At 43.3% G+C, this 18,536-nt stretch overlaps 1 protein-coding gene across 3 annotated transcripts in view; it reads right to left on the bottom strand.

The window, feature by feature from the left end:
• LOC117519800 (serine/threonine-protein phosphatase 2A 55 kDa regulatory subunit B gamma isoform) overlaps positions 1–2,395 on the bottom strand; it is a 77,767-nt gene extending 75,372 nt beyond the window's left edge. For 2 of the 3 annotated variants that reach the window (XM_034181042.1, XM_034181044.1), the window contains exons 1-2: positions 2,291–2,395; positions 1,646–1,945 (exon numbers count right to left, since the gene is read on the bottom strand). Coding sequence is in view for 1 of the 3 variants with exons in the window: in XM_034181044.1 (XP_034036935.1) it covers positions 1,646–1,721 (76 nt within the window). In the remaining 2 variants the exon portion in view is untranslated. The remainder of the gene's footprint in view (positions 1–1,645; positions 1,946–2,290) is intronic. The other variant, XM_034181043.1, reaches the window with a different exon arrangement.
• Positions 2,396–18,536: the final 16,141 nt, after the last annotated feature.

The following is an 18,536-nucleotide window of genomic DNA, read 5'->3' as shown; positions in this document are numbered from 1 at the left end:
CCACATAAACACGGGCAGAACATGCAAACTCCACACAGGAAGTCCACAGGTGGGAATCAATCCCATGACCTTCTTGCTACAAGGCAACGGTGCTAACCACTAAGACACCATGCTGCCCCGTCACGTGACCTTTTAGCTTTAATTCAAGGAGTGTAACAAAAATATCACATTAACCATTTAGTAATTACAACCATTTTTATATATCGTACCTTGATTTTGAGATCCCATAAGTTATTGGACAAACTATCAGGATTTCAAACAATACATATTATTTTCACAATAATAACAAAGGATTATTAACTGACCACGAGGTCTAGGGAAATATCTGACCGAGTTGTCGTCAGTACGGACTGAGCGTTAGCAAGGTCCTTGTGAAAACACCAGAGGTCTGATATTCCTGTACAGACCGAGCAAGCAAAGTTACTAATTTGTTTATTATATGGCTATTATATATATATATATATATATACATAATCTTACAGTGTCGCCCGAATATGAAAGCTGCTGACGGCTCGTTGTCCGATCAGTTTGCTTCACTTCCATGAAGAACTTGCTAACAGATGTTCCGGTTGTTAGCTGGTAAGCTTTCAATTAGATGCTGTTTAGATATTTAAGGAATAAATGGTAAATGGGCTGCATTTATATAGCGCTTTTCCATCTGCATCAAATGCTCAAAGCGTTTTACAATTATGCCTCACATTCACCCCGATGTCAGGGTGCTGCCATACAAGGTGCTCACTATGTCTTGGATGTCATTCAATCATCAAGAAGTACAAACAGTATGTATCATATGGTAAATCTATTTGAAGTAGGCAGTTCTCAAAAACTGAGTGACTGTACGAGAAAGAAACTAGTGAGGGAAGCCACCAAAACTCCCATAACAAATCTGAAAGAGTTCTTGGTTACTGTGCAGTGTTTTCTGCTACACCACCAGCTTTTTATTCAAAGTAACAGATCAAATCTATAGTCAAGTCTACCATGTTCCATCTGCTGAACATCAGCTAAATTTAACATTGTTTTGTTTGTTTGTTTTCTAGAAAAACTTCTCGGTTGCCACTCCACCATGAAGCTGTATAAACCGGTGTGTGCAACAGACAAAAGTTGCACTTTGCACAGTTTCACTAATCACAACATGGAAGCCTAAAAGTCCATCATGGATGGCTGGTGGCTTCCCTCACTAGCTTTTGAGAAGACTCCAGACTGATTTATTGTGCTGTATTTTTTAATGACTGATTGTAAGTGAACTCCAAAACATATTCAGTGACTTGGAAATGTTCACACGTCCATTCAAGCACAGGACGGACCCGATTCTGACCTGTAGTGCAACAAGCAGTTGTGTTACACAATCACAACAAAATAAATAACAGGTGAGGTACCAAAAGTAGAAGAAAATCATGGAAGACGGGTGAGACGAAGACGGGAAGAACTGAAATCCCAGAGTGAGTGTTCACTGCTGCACCAATCAGCACAGAGCTCACACACACACCACACACACACCACACACACACACCACACACACACACCACACACACACACACACACACCACACACACACACACACACACACACAACCCAATCAAGAAGCTTGTTTTGTCTGACCACACATGCACACATTCTACACTCGCACACTTTCTCCTCGGCTTACCTTCAGTCACATAGTTGTGGTCGTGGAGGAAGCCGCGGTGGTTGAGCGTCAGGGTGGCGTCAGTGTCTTCGCCCATCAGCGGCGTTAGGGGGGGGCGCCCGTCTGTGGGGGGCAGCGTGGCGGTGGCAGATCGGTGGTGAAGGGGGTGGTGGGGATGCTGGCCAGCAATGCGCCCATACTGCTGCTCGCCGACGCCTCCTCAGCACAAGGGCGCAGAGGCGAGCATCCTATCCTGTGGGGACGCGGAGGAACCAGTCCCGGAGGAGTCCGCAGAACTGCTTCCGAGAGCCGCTCGCAAACCTACACGGAGGATTGTTTGAAAGCAGTTACGAGAATTCAAAGTGGCGAGCCTGATTTGTGCTGCGTGCGTCTCGGCGGCACTGGGCGCACCTCGCGTCCACCCTGCAGCTGCTGCAGGTGTGGTCACAGACGCCCTGTTACACTCAGCACCTCTGTAATCTCTGCACTCGCGCACCACTTACTTGCATATGGATGCTTCAAAGAGAGACGAGAGAGGAGATGAAGAGGAGGGTGGAGGGGGAGGGGAGAGAGGGATGAGCAGAGCCTCTGGTCGGGGTATATCTGCAGTGCTGCTGCTGCTCCTGCAGTGAACTCACACACACACACACACACACACACACTCACCTACACACTCTGCAGACTGTGGGTCAGGTACTCCCCAACAGATCCTGCCTGTGTAACACCTCTCTCCTCTTCAGCAGATGACCGACTCACTCGCGTCTTTGCTCTTCCAGTGTCAGGAGGAGGAAAATCCTTCCGGACCAGTTTTCTGTTGCAGTCTTAAGCTCTGGCGTACGTAGTGAAGGCGGAGTGAGAGGGGGATGGAGAGAGAGAGAGAGAGAGAGAGAGAGAGAGAGAGAGAGGATCAGTCCTGCTACGCTGGGACGTATGTGTGATGTGTTCAAGCGAGCCCCACCTACTTCTCAGTGGAGCCAATCGACACGGAGCAGAGATCTGTCTGACCGCTGATTGCAGGTGGTTCAATGTAACAGACAGAGAGAGAGAGAGAGAGAGAGAGAGAGAGAAGAAGAAGTGCACGTGTGGTTATGAGAAAAGAGGGAGGAGGACGGCTTCACATGACTGAGCGCTGAATACAAATCCCACCACGGTGACCAGGAGGGGATTCACCCAGTTAGCACACAGACAACTGGCACACGTGCACGTGGAATTTAACGGGCACGTCCCCTCATCGTCAGACTGCACAGAAGGTAAAAGAGGGGACCCCTCCTGCAAAATGACACCTAAAAAAAAAAATTCACACATGTACAAGCTTCAGTGGACATGTCAGCTGAGAGTGAGGGGCTTCCAGTGACAGTTGGTGCCATCAATGGTGTTGGCTGTCTGCCACCAGGGTACAGCACCCCCCCCCAACCAACACACACACACACCACACTACAGCAGGGAACAAAAAGAGCTGTTTATCTCACTTACTCCAAGGCTGCCAACACGGCCCTCCCATATACACTCTGCACTAATGACACGGCCCAGTCACAACCATCTTAAATGACCCCAACCAGCCCAACATCCACTACAGGCCTCCCCGGATCACCTACTGTTCCCCACAAAACCTGCATGCTCACATATGTAGCCGCTACTTCTATTCACTCCAACCAATATCCATGATTAAACCAATTAACAATTACTTTAAAAGGCGACGAGTCTGCCCTGTGTTGAAAAGCATAAATAACGTTAAAAGGGTCATATTACAAGTTAATTTGTGTTTTCTTTTCAAAAATTGAGAAATAAGTGTCCAAACAATTGGTACCCTGTTTTGTATTACAATCATCAGCTATTATTATGCATCATCCCTGCAAGACCAGTGGTCTATCTAGGTGTGAACCCTGTCAACTGCCCCGTGTCCGCTGGGATAGGCTCCAGGTCTCTCGTTAGAAAGTGAATGGATTTTTTATTTATTATTATTATTATTACAAATAACAGTAAAGCCCAGTGTGGCACCATGCTAACAGCAGCAACAGCTGCCTGTTTCAACTTCCAAATGTAGTTTCGGAAGAAAAAACATGCTTCACTGAAGATCACATAATTTATCCACCAAAGTGATCGAGCCAGCAGGAAGCCAACTGTACGCCACGGACGAGCCGCTGGTCTGTGGCGTCTGATCAGTGTGCCTTCTTGTTTTTATGTTAATTCTACAGTAACGCTTCCTTTTAGGAGTAAACGATGGAGCGCTCTCTTCAAGGTGGGTGATGTTGCATTTCTATCTAATGTCTCAAACTCCAACATGTTTTTAGTTATGATCCTGAGGATTGTGATGGACCTTTGGAACAAAAGTTTAATTTCCTGGGTGTTAATGTGGGCTTGCTTCATCAATGACATAAAGGTTGAATAGTTTCTTGCATTTTCTATAATATCCTCGTACAGCTGCTTGGGTACCATCAATCTTTCACACAATGTGGCACTAGTTCTACAGGTAAGCCCTTAAATACATCCAAAAATTTGATGATTAACCCCTAATTATGCCAACTAAACAATTCGCTGCAGTGCATATAAGCCTTTGACCACTTAAAATGTGACAGATGTGTGTGGGCCACTGAAGAGGAGGGGTACTGAGGCCCACCACCACCAGATGGCGCCTGGCTTGGAGTGCGGGCTCCAAGCACCAAGAGGGCGTTGGACCGACTGAGAGTGACAGCTGTCACACATCATCAACACCAGCTGTCACTCATCAACCACATCCTCCATAAAAGCCGGACTGCAACTCCACCTCCCCGCTGAGAAATCAGCTACCATTCAGGTAACCTTCTCTGCTGTGATTTTTCTGAGACTGAATATGTTCTGTGTGCAGCCGTTTTTCCTGTGGTGACAGTCTGAAGCTGGATTGGTGGATAGTGTGAGCGCGACGTCTTCGCCTCTCACTCCTTCCAGGGAAGTGACTGACAGGAGCTGCACGGGTGATTCTGTGTCTGGAGGTGGAGGTTTCCCTCTGGAGGAAATTAAGCTCTGTAAGATTGCTGGGTATATATACACACACACACCCACCATTAAGTGTTTTTGTTTCTGCCAGCAGTACCGGGTCTGACTGCTGAAGACAGTGGCCACCTGGGGCGCAGGGCTTGGTGGCTCCGGTGTACTTCAGATCCGTTGGCGGTGGAAGCTGTGTGGGATCCGGCTCTTCGCTGGCCAGACGTCTTCTATCTTCGAGCCTGCCCACACATCACCTTGTGTATGATTGACGATCCACATTCTCTGTCATTGTCTATCTTTCGTTGTGCGATCACAACATTGTTACTTTTTTGGCTTATCCATTGTCCGTTCATTAACGCCCCCTGTTGTGGGTCCGTGTCACAACACCTTCCCAACAACAGAGAGTAAAAACTGAAAAATCTATTTATTTGGTCATTGTTATTTTGCCTGTGAACTAACGCAACTACCTAATCTGAGGAGTGTAACATAAAGCAAGTCAGACAAATACCAACTTCCTACAGCTGAACAAGTTTCAGTGTTTAGAAACCTTGTGTTTGGCACATCTCAGTGCACACAAAGATTCCCCACTACAGTAAATGGAAAATGAGCACGCTCACTTTCTCCACTGCAACAGTGCAATTATAATCACCCCCCACACATCTGGCAGGCCCGCCTACTGCACAGTGTGTGCAGGCCACACTCAGTTCAGCAGGTTCTTTTGTACCCGCCCTGTGTGATCCTGGGATGGTATATTACAGGAAACTAAAGTGTGTTTCCCTTAGCGACCGTGTCACTGAGCCACGAAGGCTTGGCCTCAGACCAGCTGTTACCTTGGTGATGGTGAAGCGTGACTAGCCACCATCACCACCGCCATTTGGGCCCATCGCACTGGAGAGAACTGGTTTTCAACTGCATGAAATCTTCCGATTAGAGACACACTGGGAACACTGACGTGGAATCGGTTTTTGGTACTTCCAAATTTAACTGGATTATCCCAATTTAATAATAATAATAATAATAATAATAATAATAAATGTCATATTTTCCTACTGGCAGGGCTGCTGCATTTATTGAGCGTAAATAAGCAGAGTTAATCCACACCTAACTCCGTTCAGGCAAAATAAATTGGGGGAGAGCAAAATTTTATTTAACCAGGTAGTCCCATTGAGATCAAGATCTCTTTTACAAGGAAGACATGGACAAATTATAAAGTTTCCAATTCATTTAACCTGCATGTCTTTGGGAGGAAGCCGGAGAACCCGGAGGAAAACCACGCAAACATGGGGAGAACATGCAAACTCCACACAGAAAGGCTACAGGTGGGAATCGAACCCATGACCTTCTTGCTGTGAGGCAACAGTGTTAACCACTAATCCACCATGCTGCCAATTAAATGGTGATTTAAGAGTGATGTGATTTCACTGGCTCATTTCTTTTGGCCACAAAGAGTGCATTCGTTCATGGCTCCATGTATCGTAAGTTAGGACAGTGATTTGTGCATGTGGGTCTTATTAGAGAAGGAGAAGAAGAAGAAGGAAAAAAAAAAAAAAACAACATACTGCAACAGACTGGCATCCTGTCCAGGGTGCACCGTGCCTCTCACCCTATGACTCCTGGGATAGGCTTCAGCTCCCTTAACTGAAATAAGCAGGTATAGAAAAATGAATCACTTACATAAAACAACACAATGAGCTTCACAGGTAGACAGAGCAAACTCCTGTTGCTGAATTTTCACAGTGAACAAGAAACGTGCAATAACAGTGGCAACAGACAACCAACAGACAAAATACAGCATACTAAAGATAAAACATCTTGCTCGGGTGCTAACCAAAGGATGAGCATTGTATCAGAAGAGGACCAAAATGATGCATGTCCTGGATGTAAGGTCCCAGATTAACAACAACAACAACCTTTGTTTAACCAGGTAGAAACCCAGAGATCGAAACATCTTTACAAGGATGGACCTAGCTAAGAAAGGCAGCAGCACCACGTCATAGTGGACAGGTTAACATCAATATGAAGAGGTTGGTGATAAATAAAATTCACTCATCTTGGTCATAGTAACATTGCAAACGATGTAAGGTCTCAAATAGACTGAAACTTAGAAACACAGACATTGCGCAAAAGAGTCCCATTCGCGATCTCGTAAAACAGACTGGAAGGTGTTCAAAGAAGTCAGTCTATACAGTTTCAGCTCAGATTGGAGAACGTTCCAATCAGAGGAAGCTGAAAAACCAAAGGCCATTCTTTGCCGCTTCAGTGCGGACACGAGGTACACGAAAACATAACATGTCATTCGAGTGCAGAGCATAAACAGCTTTCAGATCTCTGAAGTAAACTGGATAAACAGGTCGGAACCAGACCAATAAGCTTTGTAAACCATAATCATTCAGGGTGTATAATGCCTGGCAGACAAAGAGGGCGTGCCCGCTTTGGCATACAACTCACAGTGGCAGGTGAGGCAGCTACAACCAGTGGTGAATCTCAATGCACCATGATACAGTGGGGTCAAGGAGTGTAGACAACTGGTTGAGGCAATCAGGCCAAAGAGTAAAAGCATAATAATAATACTAATAGTAAAAAACCTAGTTAGAAAATGAAATTGTAGCCGTTTTAGATAATTTGTATCTGTAAATATTCTACTGTGTCTTTGGAGAAACAGCTAAATACATTTAACAGCAAAAAAAAATACAAATACAGTGGTGCTTGAATGTTTATGAACCCTTGAGTGTTTGCATGTCTGAATTTTGCAAAAAAAAAAAAAAAAATTAAATTAAAAAAAAAGTTCAATCATTATTTAGGCTTCTTGGTATTAAAATTTTTAAAATAAGGTTCTTTAAACTCAGTAAAAAAATGAATCTCTCATGATATAGATAAAATAAACAACTAAATCATCACTTTTACAGCCAGTTTTCTTTTAACAAGTCAGGGGCGGGATACAAGAACAGTTCCAAGTCACTGAGTAGGTCTTGGACTTCATTTCCATCATACAAAACAGTATGGTAACGTATGGTACACATATGCAGTTCTCAAAAACTGAGTGACAATGCAAGAAGAAAACAAGTGAGGAAAGCCACCAAGACAACTCTGAAAACTTACAGGCTTCTGTGGCTGTGATTGGAAAAAATGTGCACAATGCAACCTTTAACCATTGCAGCACTGGAACAGAGGATTTTTCTTATTAAAAAGAAAAAAAGTGACATTTCAGTGACTTTTGCCAGAAGGACATGAGAGATACAAGTGTAGATCTGATCTCTCTTGTATGAAAATCCTTCTGTACTCCACTATAAAGCTGTCAGTGGTGATGAAACACACAAATGTTGTGATATCTACAATTTCTCCAATCACACCCACAGAAGCCGATAACTTCTAGAGTGCCAATGGGGCTTCCCTCACTAGAATCCTTGCACGGTAGCCGTTTTGTAGAACTGCCTACTTCAGACATATTGATGCAAATGAAATGCTGGATAATATTGAACAGGCATCACTCTAATGAATACAAAGGCTTAAAATAATTGTATGAATTTCTCTTAGTGGATGAAATTCCTCAGTGTGCAAGTGACACAGAATTTCAGATAAACTGATTTAGATTCCTGCAGATGGAACCAGACTGGTCTCAGCATTTATCGGGAGCACCGATGTACCTGATCAGATGTCACCTGACAGGACGTCTGTGTCTGCTGACCAGGTGCTTCTCTTCCTTTCCACCCCCACTCCACACATGGTTGCTTAGCAAACCAAGAGCAGTCTATAGAGCACGCACATGCACAAAATCCATGAACTCTTAAAAGAGGGAGACAGTCATGAAGTGGCTACTCCACACCTCCTCCAAGGACACTGTACCCACCCCGCCCCTACACATACACACACACACAAAAAAAAGTCTAAAACGAAGAAAGAAAGACTTGGAAGCTGTCCCATTCAATGACAACCTCAATGGATAGAACAGATTCAACCTAGTAACTGTGGCCTACTGACAGCCCATCTACGCCATCCGCACACATAAGACTAAATACTGAACACTCAGCTGTTGATATTACAGTATTTGATACAAGTAATTGTTATGTTATTTTCCACTCCAAATGGACATAGCTGAAAATAGGGAAGTGTAGGATGAGCTGCTTGGCCTGCTGCCACTATGATGTGATCTGGAACAGTGACAGAAAATGAATGATTATGCTAAATGGACTGCATTTATAGTGTGCTTTTATGGTCAAAGAGCTTTACAGGGATGCCTCACATTAACACACCAATGTGTGCCTTGCAAGGCACAGTGGGAGCAAATTGGGAGCCTTGCCCAAGGGCCCTGAGTGATTTTCCAGTCTGACTGGGATTTATGTCAGATTACTAATCAAACAAACTATCAAACAGCAGCATTTTGAAGAGAATTATCTAAACAACAAAAGCTCAGCTACACCTCCCCCCCAAAAAATATTAGCACATTGATTGGGAGCACAAATCCAGTCTGCAGACAATGGAGCAACTCGATGCCTGGGTCGGAGACAGGTACTCTAATCCCCTGAAGGAGATTTTCAGTACAGAAATGGAAACCCGCATGAAACCACAGCCCCTGGGGAGAGTGGGGGGGCCGGGCAGATTACGTGCAGGGGTAAACCTAAAGCCTTTAGCATTGATTCTGATGGAAGTTAGAGAGACACATAAAAGAACACAGACAATCATGAAATGCATGCAAGAATGTTTGACTCCATGAACAAATAATCGCATAACATGCATGGAATATGCATGAATATATTTCTTAACTCAGTCATAACAATTGGGGGGGGGGGGGTCAGGGGTTACCCAGGCACCATCAAGGGGTTCATTTTTACCTCAGAGCATTACGGGGTGGTGATGCATGATGCAATGACACTGGGATGAATACAGGAAATGGCGGGAGACCACCCCCCCCCACCCAGGTGAAGTAGTATGTCCTGATGGGTTGGTGAAATAAACTGGAACATGTAAACCTTAAAGACAATGAGCACATTACCGTCTAAATCCTGATGAAGAACAGACTGATAACACCGCTGCCCGGTGAAAAACAGCGATGAGGACAGTCATCTCACCGGATTATACGTAGCCATTATACCTGCTAACAGAGAGGTCTGCAGTTCTATATTAAATCAAATCACTGGATGAATTACACTCTGAGGCCGGATGTCTTCTCTCCACACATATGATGGCACTGCACAGGTTAACACAAACACTAACTCTTCATTCTGGCTGATATTTTATGATTTTTTTTTTTAATCAGAAATTTGACAACTTCAAAGTAGTCTCGCCAATCTGTCGGTCAACTGTCAGGCTTTTTTTCCACAGTGAGGCAAAGCTGCTTAGAGCAGAAATTATTTATAAACCGAGAACAAAAACATACATCTTCAACCGTTTATCCGGGATCGGGTCACGGGGGCAACAGCGCCAGCAGGTGATCCCAAACTTCCCTTTCCCTGGACAAATTAACCACCTCTGATTGAGAGATACCGAGCGTTCTCAGGCCAGTGAGGAGATATAATCTCACCACCTAGTACTGGGTCTTCCTCAGGGTACTCCTCCCAGCTGGATGTGCTCAGGGGGCATCCCTACCAGATCCTCCGAAGCACCTCAGCTGACTCCTTTCAACATGAAAGAGCAGCGGCTCTCTACTCGATTTCCTCACTGAAGACCGAGCTCCTCCACCTCACTCTCATGACCCCAACCCTCATTGATCAAGGTGACAGTAGGCACAAACACTGACCCGTAGATCGAGGAGATTTGCCTTTGGCTCAACTCCTTTTTCATCATCAACACAGTACTGTTAACGCGGAAGCAATACCGCCCCTGCTGCGACGATTCTCCGGCCAATCTCACACTGCATTGTCCTCTCACTCCATGAACAATATCCGAGGTACTGCACTACTCATGTCACTCAGGTCTTTCATCTACAGATACAGTCCTGCTCAGAATTACTGGACCACCTTCTGGAATTTTACATCACATTCAACATATGTTCAAAATAAACAGCAAATCAATTTTGTCTCATATTATTCAATGAACTGGCCAAAGTTACTAAAAAAAAAAAAAAAATGCTTTCACATAGTAAACAAAAATATAAAACAATACCTGCAACACATGAAACAAATTATTCATCAGGTATATTTTCTTCAGACAAGTCAGGGGATGGGTACGGTGCATCCGGAAAGTATTCACAGCACTTCACGATTTCCACATTTTTATGTTACAGCCTATTCCAAAATGGCATAAATTATTTTTTCTCCCTTAAAATTCTACTCACAACACCCGAAACATTTCTTGAAATTTTTGCAAATTTATTAAAAATAAAAACTAAGAAATCCACATGTTACTATGTACCTGTAGTATTCACACCCTTTGCTCAATACTTTGTTGATGGAGCTTTGGCAGCAATTACATCCTCAAGTCTTCTTGAATATGACGCCACAAGCTTGGTGCACCTATCGGACAGTTTTGCCCATTCCCCTTTGCAGCACCTCAAGCTCCATCAGGTTGGAGAGCATTGGTGCACAGCCATTTTCAGATCTCTCCAGAGATGTTCAATCAGACTCAAGTCTGGGCTCTGACTGGGCCACTCATGGACATTCAGAGTTGTCCTGAAGCCACTCCCTTTATATCAATCAATTCAATTTTTTTTTTATATAGCGCCAAATCACAACAAACAGTTGCCCCAAGGCGCCTTATATTGTAAGGCAAGGCCATACAATAATTATGTAATACCCCCAACGGTCAAAACGACCCCCTGTGAGCAAGCACTTGGCTACAGTGGGAAGGAAAAACTCCCTTTTAACAGGAAGAAACCTCCAGCAGAACCAGGCTCAGGGAGGGGCAGTCTTCTGCTGGGACTGGTTGGGGCTGAGGGAGAGAACCAGGGAAAAACACATGCTGTGGAGGGGAGCAGAGATCGATCACTACTGATAAATGCAGAGTGGTGCATACAGAGCAAAAGAGAAAGAAACAGTGCATCGTGGGAACTCCCCAGCAGTCTACGTCTATAGCAGCATAACTAAGGGATGGTTCAGGGTCACCTGATCCAGCCCTAACTATAAGCTTTAGCAAAAAAGGAAAGTTTTAAGCCTAATCTTAAAAGTAGAGAGGGTGTCTGTTCTCCCTGATCTGAATTGGGAGCTGGTTCCACAGGAGAGGAGCCTGAAGCTGAAGGCTCTGCCTCCCATTCTACTCTTACAAACCCTAGGAACTACAAGTAAGCCTGCAGTCTGAGAGTGAAGCGCTCTATTGGGGTGATATGGTACTACGAGGTCCCTAAGATAGATGGGACCTGATTATTCAAAAACCTTGGCTGTGTGCTTAGGGTTATTGTCCTGCTGAAGATGATTCGTCGCACTAGTCTGAGGTCAAGGAGCACTCTGGAGCAGGTTTTCATCCAGGGCTGTCTCTGTACATTGCTGCATTAATTTTTCCCTCAATCTTGGACTAGTTTTCCAGTTCTGGCCGCTGAAAAACATGCCACGAGCATGATGCTGCCACCACAATGCTTCACTGTAGGGATGGAGCCGGCATATCATCAGACCAGAGAATTTTGTTTCTCATGGTCTGAGAGTTCTTCAGGTGCCTTTTGGCAAACTCCAGGTGGGCTGCCATGTTCCTTTTACTACGACATGGCTGTGTTAATGATTTATATAAATGAAGTCGACGATGTATTCAGTGACTTTGCCATCAACTCAATAAATTGCTGTAAATTCATTAAAAGTGACATTACACCAACCTCTTCTTTATTTCTGCACTCATTACGCTGGTATGTCAGCATTTCAATGCAGCTGTTCAATAACTAGTCAGTCATTCTACTCATCTGCAACCGCTTACTCTGGTCAAGGGTCATATGGGGGGCTGGAGTCTATCCCAGCAGTCATAGGGTGTGAGGCGGAGATCACCCTGGACAGGACGCCAGTCTGTCACAGGACCACATACACACAAACACACCCACAATTTAAAGTTTCCAATCCACCTAACCTGCATGTCTCTGGATGTGAGAGGAAACCGGAGCCACCCAGCAGGAACCCACACAAACACGGGGGGAGAACATGCAAACTCCATTAATATTTTAATACACACAACTGATTATTTGCATTTATTTATTACCGTTATAAATTCTGTACTTTAAACTACTTTGAGTAGGACTGTCAAAACTTCCTCAAGAGAATCAAGATCTGCAGAGCCAAAGGGACTCAAAAGATTTGTGCAATCATGAGTTGCATCCTTTTAAATATTTCTTCTTTCCAATAATGCAATAATACAACCAGCATGTGGTTGAGTATCACTTAAACTGTTTAATATTTATAAAAGCAAAATAAAAACCAGAAACAGAACACCAGCTGACTGTTGGAGGAAGAGAAGTTAATCATGCATTTGTCTCTTCTAGACTGGACTACTGCAATGTTCTATTTTCTCATTTGCTGCAGTCCAGCATTAGGGGTCCCCAATTGGTTTAAAATGCTGCTGCCAGACTTTTGACATGAAGCAGTTTCACCACATTACACCCATTTTGGCATCTCTTCCTGTCCCTGTGAGATCAGATTTTAAGATTCTGCTACTAACCTATAAAATTGTTCACGGACTGGCACCTCCCTACTTCGCTGACCTAATTAAATCCTATGTACCAGCCTGGGCTCCAAGTTCTCAGGGTTGTAGGACTACTTTGTGTCCCTTGGGTGAAAAAAGTCTGGGGTCAGAGTTCTCTCTTATTGTGCCCCTGTTCAGTGGAATGATCTCCTGCATCAATAAAACAGATTCTGTAGACTTTCAAGTCCAGACTTATTTTCATATGGCTAGCGTACTGGCATAGTATGTTATTATGCTTTTTACTCTTTTAAATTCATTTTACTAAGAAACGGAGTGTGCCGTGACCTCAACTTTATCTTAACTCTGGGTCTTTTAGTGAAGCTTAGGGCTAGTGGCCGGTCATCACCTTAGTATTACTTCTGTTTTTATTGTTGCTTAAAGCTGACAAATTATACCTTATTTGTAGTTTTTATGCTGCCTGATTGTGTTTTTCTCTTCGTTTGAGGTGTGGCTCCATCAGAGATGGGTGTGGCATCTGTTTCTGAAACCCTCCTATCCTGTGCACCTGTCAACATGTCCTGTATATTGTTTTGTAAACTGTTTTGTATTTGTGTCTGTAGCATGGCCCAAGCAGAGGGTCAACCCCTTTGAGTCTGGTCTGCTTGAAGTTTCTTCCTCAGAGTTTCTCCTCACCACTGTCACCTGTGTGCTTGCTCTGTGGTTGGTAAGATTAGACATTACTTGTGTAAAGCACCATGAGGCAACTTTGTTGTGCTTTGGCGCTATATAAATGAAAATAAATTGAAATTGTTAAGCCTTAATGATGCAAAACTGAACATACCACAGGAAAAAAGAAACAAGTACACCAGTTTAGTCGATCCGTGCTCAGCCGAGTGCACTGAGTGAAAGTGAATGTCGGTCTTAGTAACCCTATACAGTCACACACCAAAGGCATTTGTATGTTGACCATGTACATGTAGCTGAAAAATATAATGCATTTACAGAAACAGACATTTTTAAGAAAAAGCTGAGAGGGAGTGAGGTTCATCAATAATCACAATAATCTCTGCATCGACCATCCCGTCCGGAGAATCAATCAAGAAGCAGTCTTCCTCACCATGGAGCGACCTGCCATGGTGACAAATACATTATAGTACTTTTAAGGTGACTGCTGAAAATAACTTAACTACACAGTTAGTATCACACATAAGAAATGAGTGTTTATAAAAATCAGTGATCCCACTTACTAGGACATCTATGGCTTTGATTTTACAACACATGCAGACACTTAAGGACAACCTGACACAAATGCAAATATCTGGTGGAGGAAAAAAAAAATGATGAGCATTTAGTAAAACATGCTAAAAACAGCATGTATAAAATATTAATCAACTGCAGACCAGCACCACCTTTGATTAAATGTTAACACTGTAGTGCAGCAGATCCCTGAAGCACTCCTTCAAATGGTGATACAAGCACCAAATTTGGTTACAAATACATTAGACATACTCTTTTGAAAAAACCGATCACTGGCCACTTGAATTTTCAACAGGCAGCCAGGTACGGGGTCAGTTGAAGAATTACACAGGGGTTAAAAGTGCTCCAATCAAATTGCAAACTACATTATTTGTCTGATCCTAAAATTCCAAAAAGGTATAGTGGGATCATCTGTGACTTCAAGTTATGGAGTTACGGCCGTTAAAACTGCAAGAATGGTGACAAAGGTCAATTTCAGTTTGTACAGGGGTCAAAAGGGCCCCTTCACACATAGTGTGAAGTTTGGTCGAAGTGCGCACAAAGCAGGAATGTTATGCAAAATGTGTAGAATCATAGCTGCCTCATACACCTGTTGCTACAACTATTTGCACACATCAGCGGCTGAAAGACTGTGCGATGTGCAAACCCATCACAACCTCTCGTGGCAGGTGCTGCCAAATTCCAGATGGAAGCACGAACATCTAACACCGCTCTCATGGCACTTAGAAAATATTAGGCCAGTTGCACTCTTGGCACGACAACAGACTGCAGGCAATCAGTGTCGTACTCGCAGTGAAATTTGTCAACGTTCCCCACAAGTGTGGACTTTGCAAACACACACACCGACACATGGGTGTGTGCCCTCCACTGACAGGAGGTGTGGCTTCCGACAGACGCATCTGTGGTATTCTGTCGTTCTGGACATCCCAGCTGGACAACACCTACTGTGTTTGGACAGACATGGAGTAACAACTGTCCACTGTGAGGCGGTGTGGTCTGATTGCTGTACTTATGTGGACATAAATAAAAACCTATATCGCTGTGACGACAAGCTGCAGCAGGCGTGCGTGCACGGACCAGACATGACAGCCTGCCAGGTTGAAACGGACCATCAGATCAGAACACGCAGCGGGCGATCTCACTGTCATGTCACCCATGTGAGCTCTGTTCCACATGATGTGGTGTCTGTGCTGTGGTGCGCCATCCACAAGACACGCGTTGAGCAGAACACACACACACAGGGCGACTGGACGCACCGGACCAGTAGAGGTGGACATTATCAGAGTACATTGCTTCTCATTCATACATGCAGTGTTTTTATATGGCGTGTGATTTAAATTTGCTTTAATACTTCCATGTCCTTCCTGATATGAGGCAGATAACCGCAGCTTTCAAAGGACAGCTCCGAAGCTCAGTGGTAAAGTTTCTGACTGGCATTCAGAGCTTTTGGAAGGCACGGGTTCGACTCCCCTGGGTGGTATTTTTTTTTTTTTTTTTAATTCCACATAAGTGGCGTGATGTGGTGCACCTCACACCATTCTTGCACTAAAGACACTGTTGTGTGCATGACTCTTGCACCGGGATCGTGCATGCCTGGCTGTCACCGCGATGTTTCGTGGTGCACTAATTCGAACCATTTCGCTGTGTTTTGCTGTATTTGACCAAACTTCGCACTATGTGTGAAGGGCCCCTAAAGTTGCTCCAATTTTGGTATAAAGTGATGCAAATTATTGGCTGAGCTAATAGGATTAATAAAGGAATAGCGCTGAATGCTTGGTCTCCAAAGTAAAGGTCAAACAAAGCCAACACCCATTGGATTGTGATATGTGACATACAAACCCCTGGCAAAAATTATGGAATCACCGCCCTCGGAGGATGTTCATTCAGTTGTTTTAATTTTGTAGAAAAAAAGCAGATCACAGACATGACACAAAACTAAAGTCATTTCAAATGGCAACTTTCTGGCGTTAAGAAACACTATAAGAAATCAGCAACAAAAATTGTGGCAGTCAGTAAACGGTTACTTTTTAGACCAAGCAGAGGGAAAAAAATATGGAATCACTCAATTCTGAGGAAAAAATTATGGGAATCATGAAAAAACAAAAGAACGCTCCAACACATCACTAGTATTTTGTTGCACCACCTCTGGCTTTTGTAACAGCTTGCAGTCTCTGAGGCATGGATTTAATGAGTGACAACGGTACTCTTCATCAATCTGGCTCCAACTTTCTCTGATTGCTGTTGCCAGATCAGCTTTGCAGGTTGGAGCCTTGTCATGAACCATTTTCTTCAACTTCCACCAAAGATTTTAAATTGGATTAATTTGCAGGCCATGACATATGTCTTTTTGCAAGGAATGTTTTCAGTTTTTGCTCTATGGCAAGATGCATTATCATCTTGAAAAATTATTTCATCATCCCCAAACATCCTTTCAATTGATGGGATAAGAAAAGTGTCCAAAATATTAACGTAAACTTGTGCATTTATTGATGATGTAATGACAGCCATCTCCCCAGTGCCTTTACCTGACATGCAGCCCCATATCATCAATGACTGTGGAAATTTACATGTTCTCTTCAGACAGTCATCTTTATAAATCTCATTGGAACAGCACCAAACAAAAGTTCCCGCATCACCACCTTGCCCAATGCAGATTCGAGATTCATCACTGAATATAACTTTCATCCAGTCATCCACAGTCCAGGGACTGCTTTTCCTTAGCCCACTGTAACCTTGTTTTTTTCTGTTTAGGTGTTAATGATGGCTTTCGTTTAGCTTTCTGTACGTAAATCCCATTTCCTTTAGGCGGTTTCTTACAGTTCAGTCACAGACGTTGACTCCAGTTTCCTCCCATTCGTTTCCTCATTTGTTTTGTGTGTGCATTTTCGATTTTTGAGGACATACTGCTTTAAGTTTTCTGTCTTGACGCTTTGATGTCTTCCTTGGTCTACCAGTATGTTTGCCTTTAACATCCTTCCCATGTTGTTTGTATTTGGTCCAGAGTTTAGACACAGCTGACTGTGAACAACCAACAATCTTTTGCAACATTGCGTGATTTACCCTCTTTTAAGAGTTTGATAATCCTCTCCTTTGTTTCAATTGACATCTCTCGCGTTGGAGCCATGATTCATGTCAGCCCACTTGGTGCAACAGCTCTCCAAGGTGTGATCACTCCTTTTTAGATGCAGACTAACGAGTAGATCTGATTTGATGCAGGTGTTAGTTTTGGGGATGAAAATTTTACAGGGTGAGTCCATATTTATTCCTCAGAATTGAGTGAGTCCATATTTTTTTCCCTCTGTTTGGTCCTAAAAAGTAAACTGTTACTGACTGCCACAATGATTTTTCCTGATTCTTACAGTGTTTCTTAAAGCCAGAAAGTTTGCCATTTGAAATGACTTTAGTTGTGTGTCATGTCTGTGATCTGCTTTTTTTCTACAAAATTAAACAACTGAATGAACATCCTCTGAGGTTGGTGATTCCATAATTATTGCCAGGGGTTGAATGTTACCCTGTAACCTAACTAAGCATGACACATGGTCCAAACTATTGTTTAAAACCCTGTTAACGCAACTCCGTCAACATTACGACTGTCCTGCATCAGTTTTTACTACATTGTACCAACTTTAACTTTTGACCCCTGTACAAACTGAAACTGACCTTTGTCCACCATTCTTGCTGTTTTTTTAATCCCTAACTCCATAGAATTCAGTCCAGAGGTCCAAACTATACCTTTTTGGAATCTTTATGATCAGGCAATAACATGGTTATAGTTTCAATATGATTGGAGCATCTGTTAATTTTGATTCCATATGGTTCATCAATTGACCCCCACCTGACTACCGATTGAAAAGTCAAGTGGCCAATCGTTTTTTTTTTTTCAAAAGAGGAATGTCTAAAGAGTATTTTTGCCAAATTGTTGCTTGTATCACCATTTGCAGGATTCCACTCTAAAATTCTTAGCTGCTGCAGTACTGCCCTCTAGTGCCAACCAAGAAAGGTGCGACACTACAAGATTGTAATGCAAAATGCTTCTGTAATGTTTAAGACTAAAGACACTTTCCTCTATATATATAGTTTCACTTCCAAAAACATAAGAATAAATAAACTGTTATTTTACAGCACTGTTCTACAGAGTAATAACACTGTTCTATTCTCATAA

The sequence above is a fragment of the Thalassophryne amazonica genome, chromosome 11, assembly GCF_902500255.1.
Source record: "Thalassophryne amazonica chromosome 11, fThaAma1.1, whole genome shotgun sequence".
Taxonomy (NCBI): Eukaryota; Metazoa; Chordata; class Actinopteri; order Batrachoidiformes; family Batrachoididae; genus Thalassophryne; species Thalassophryne amazonica.
This window is presented reverse-complemented; position numbering and strand designations above follow the sequence as displayed.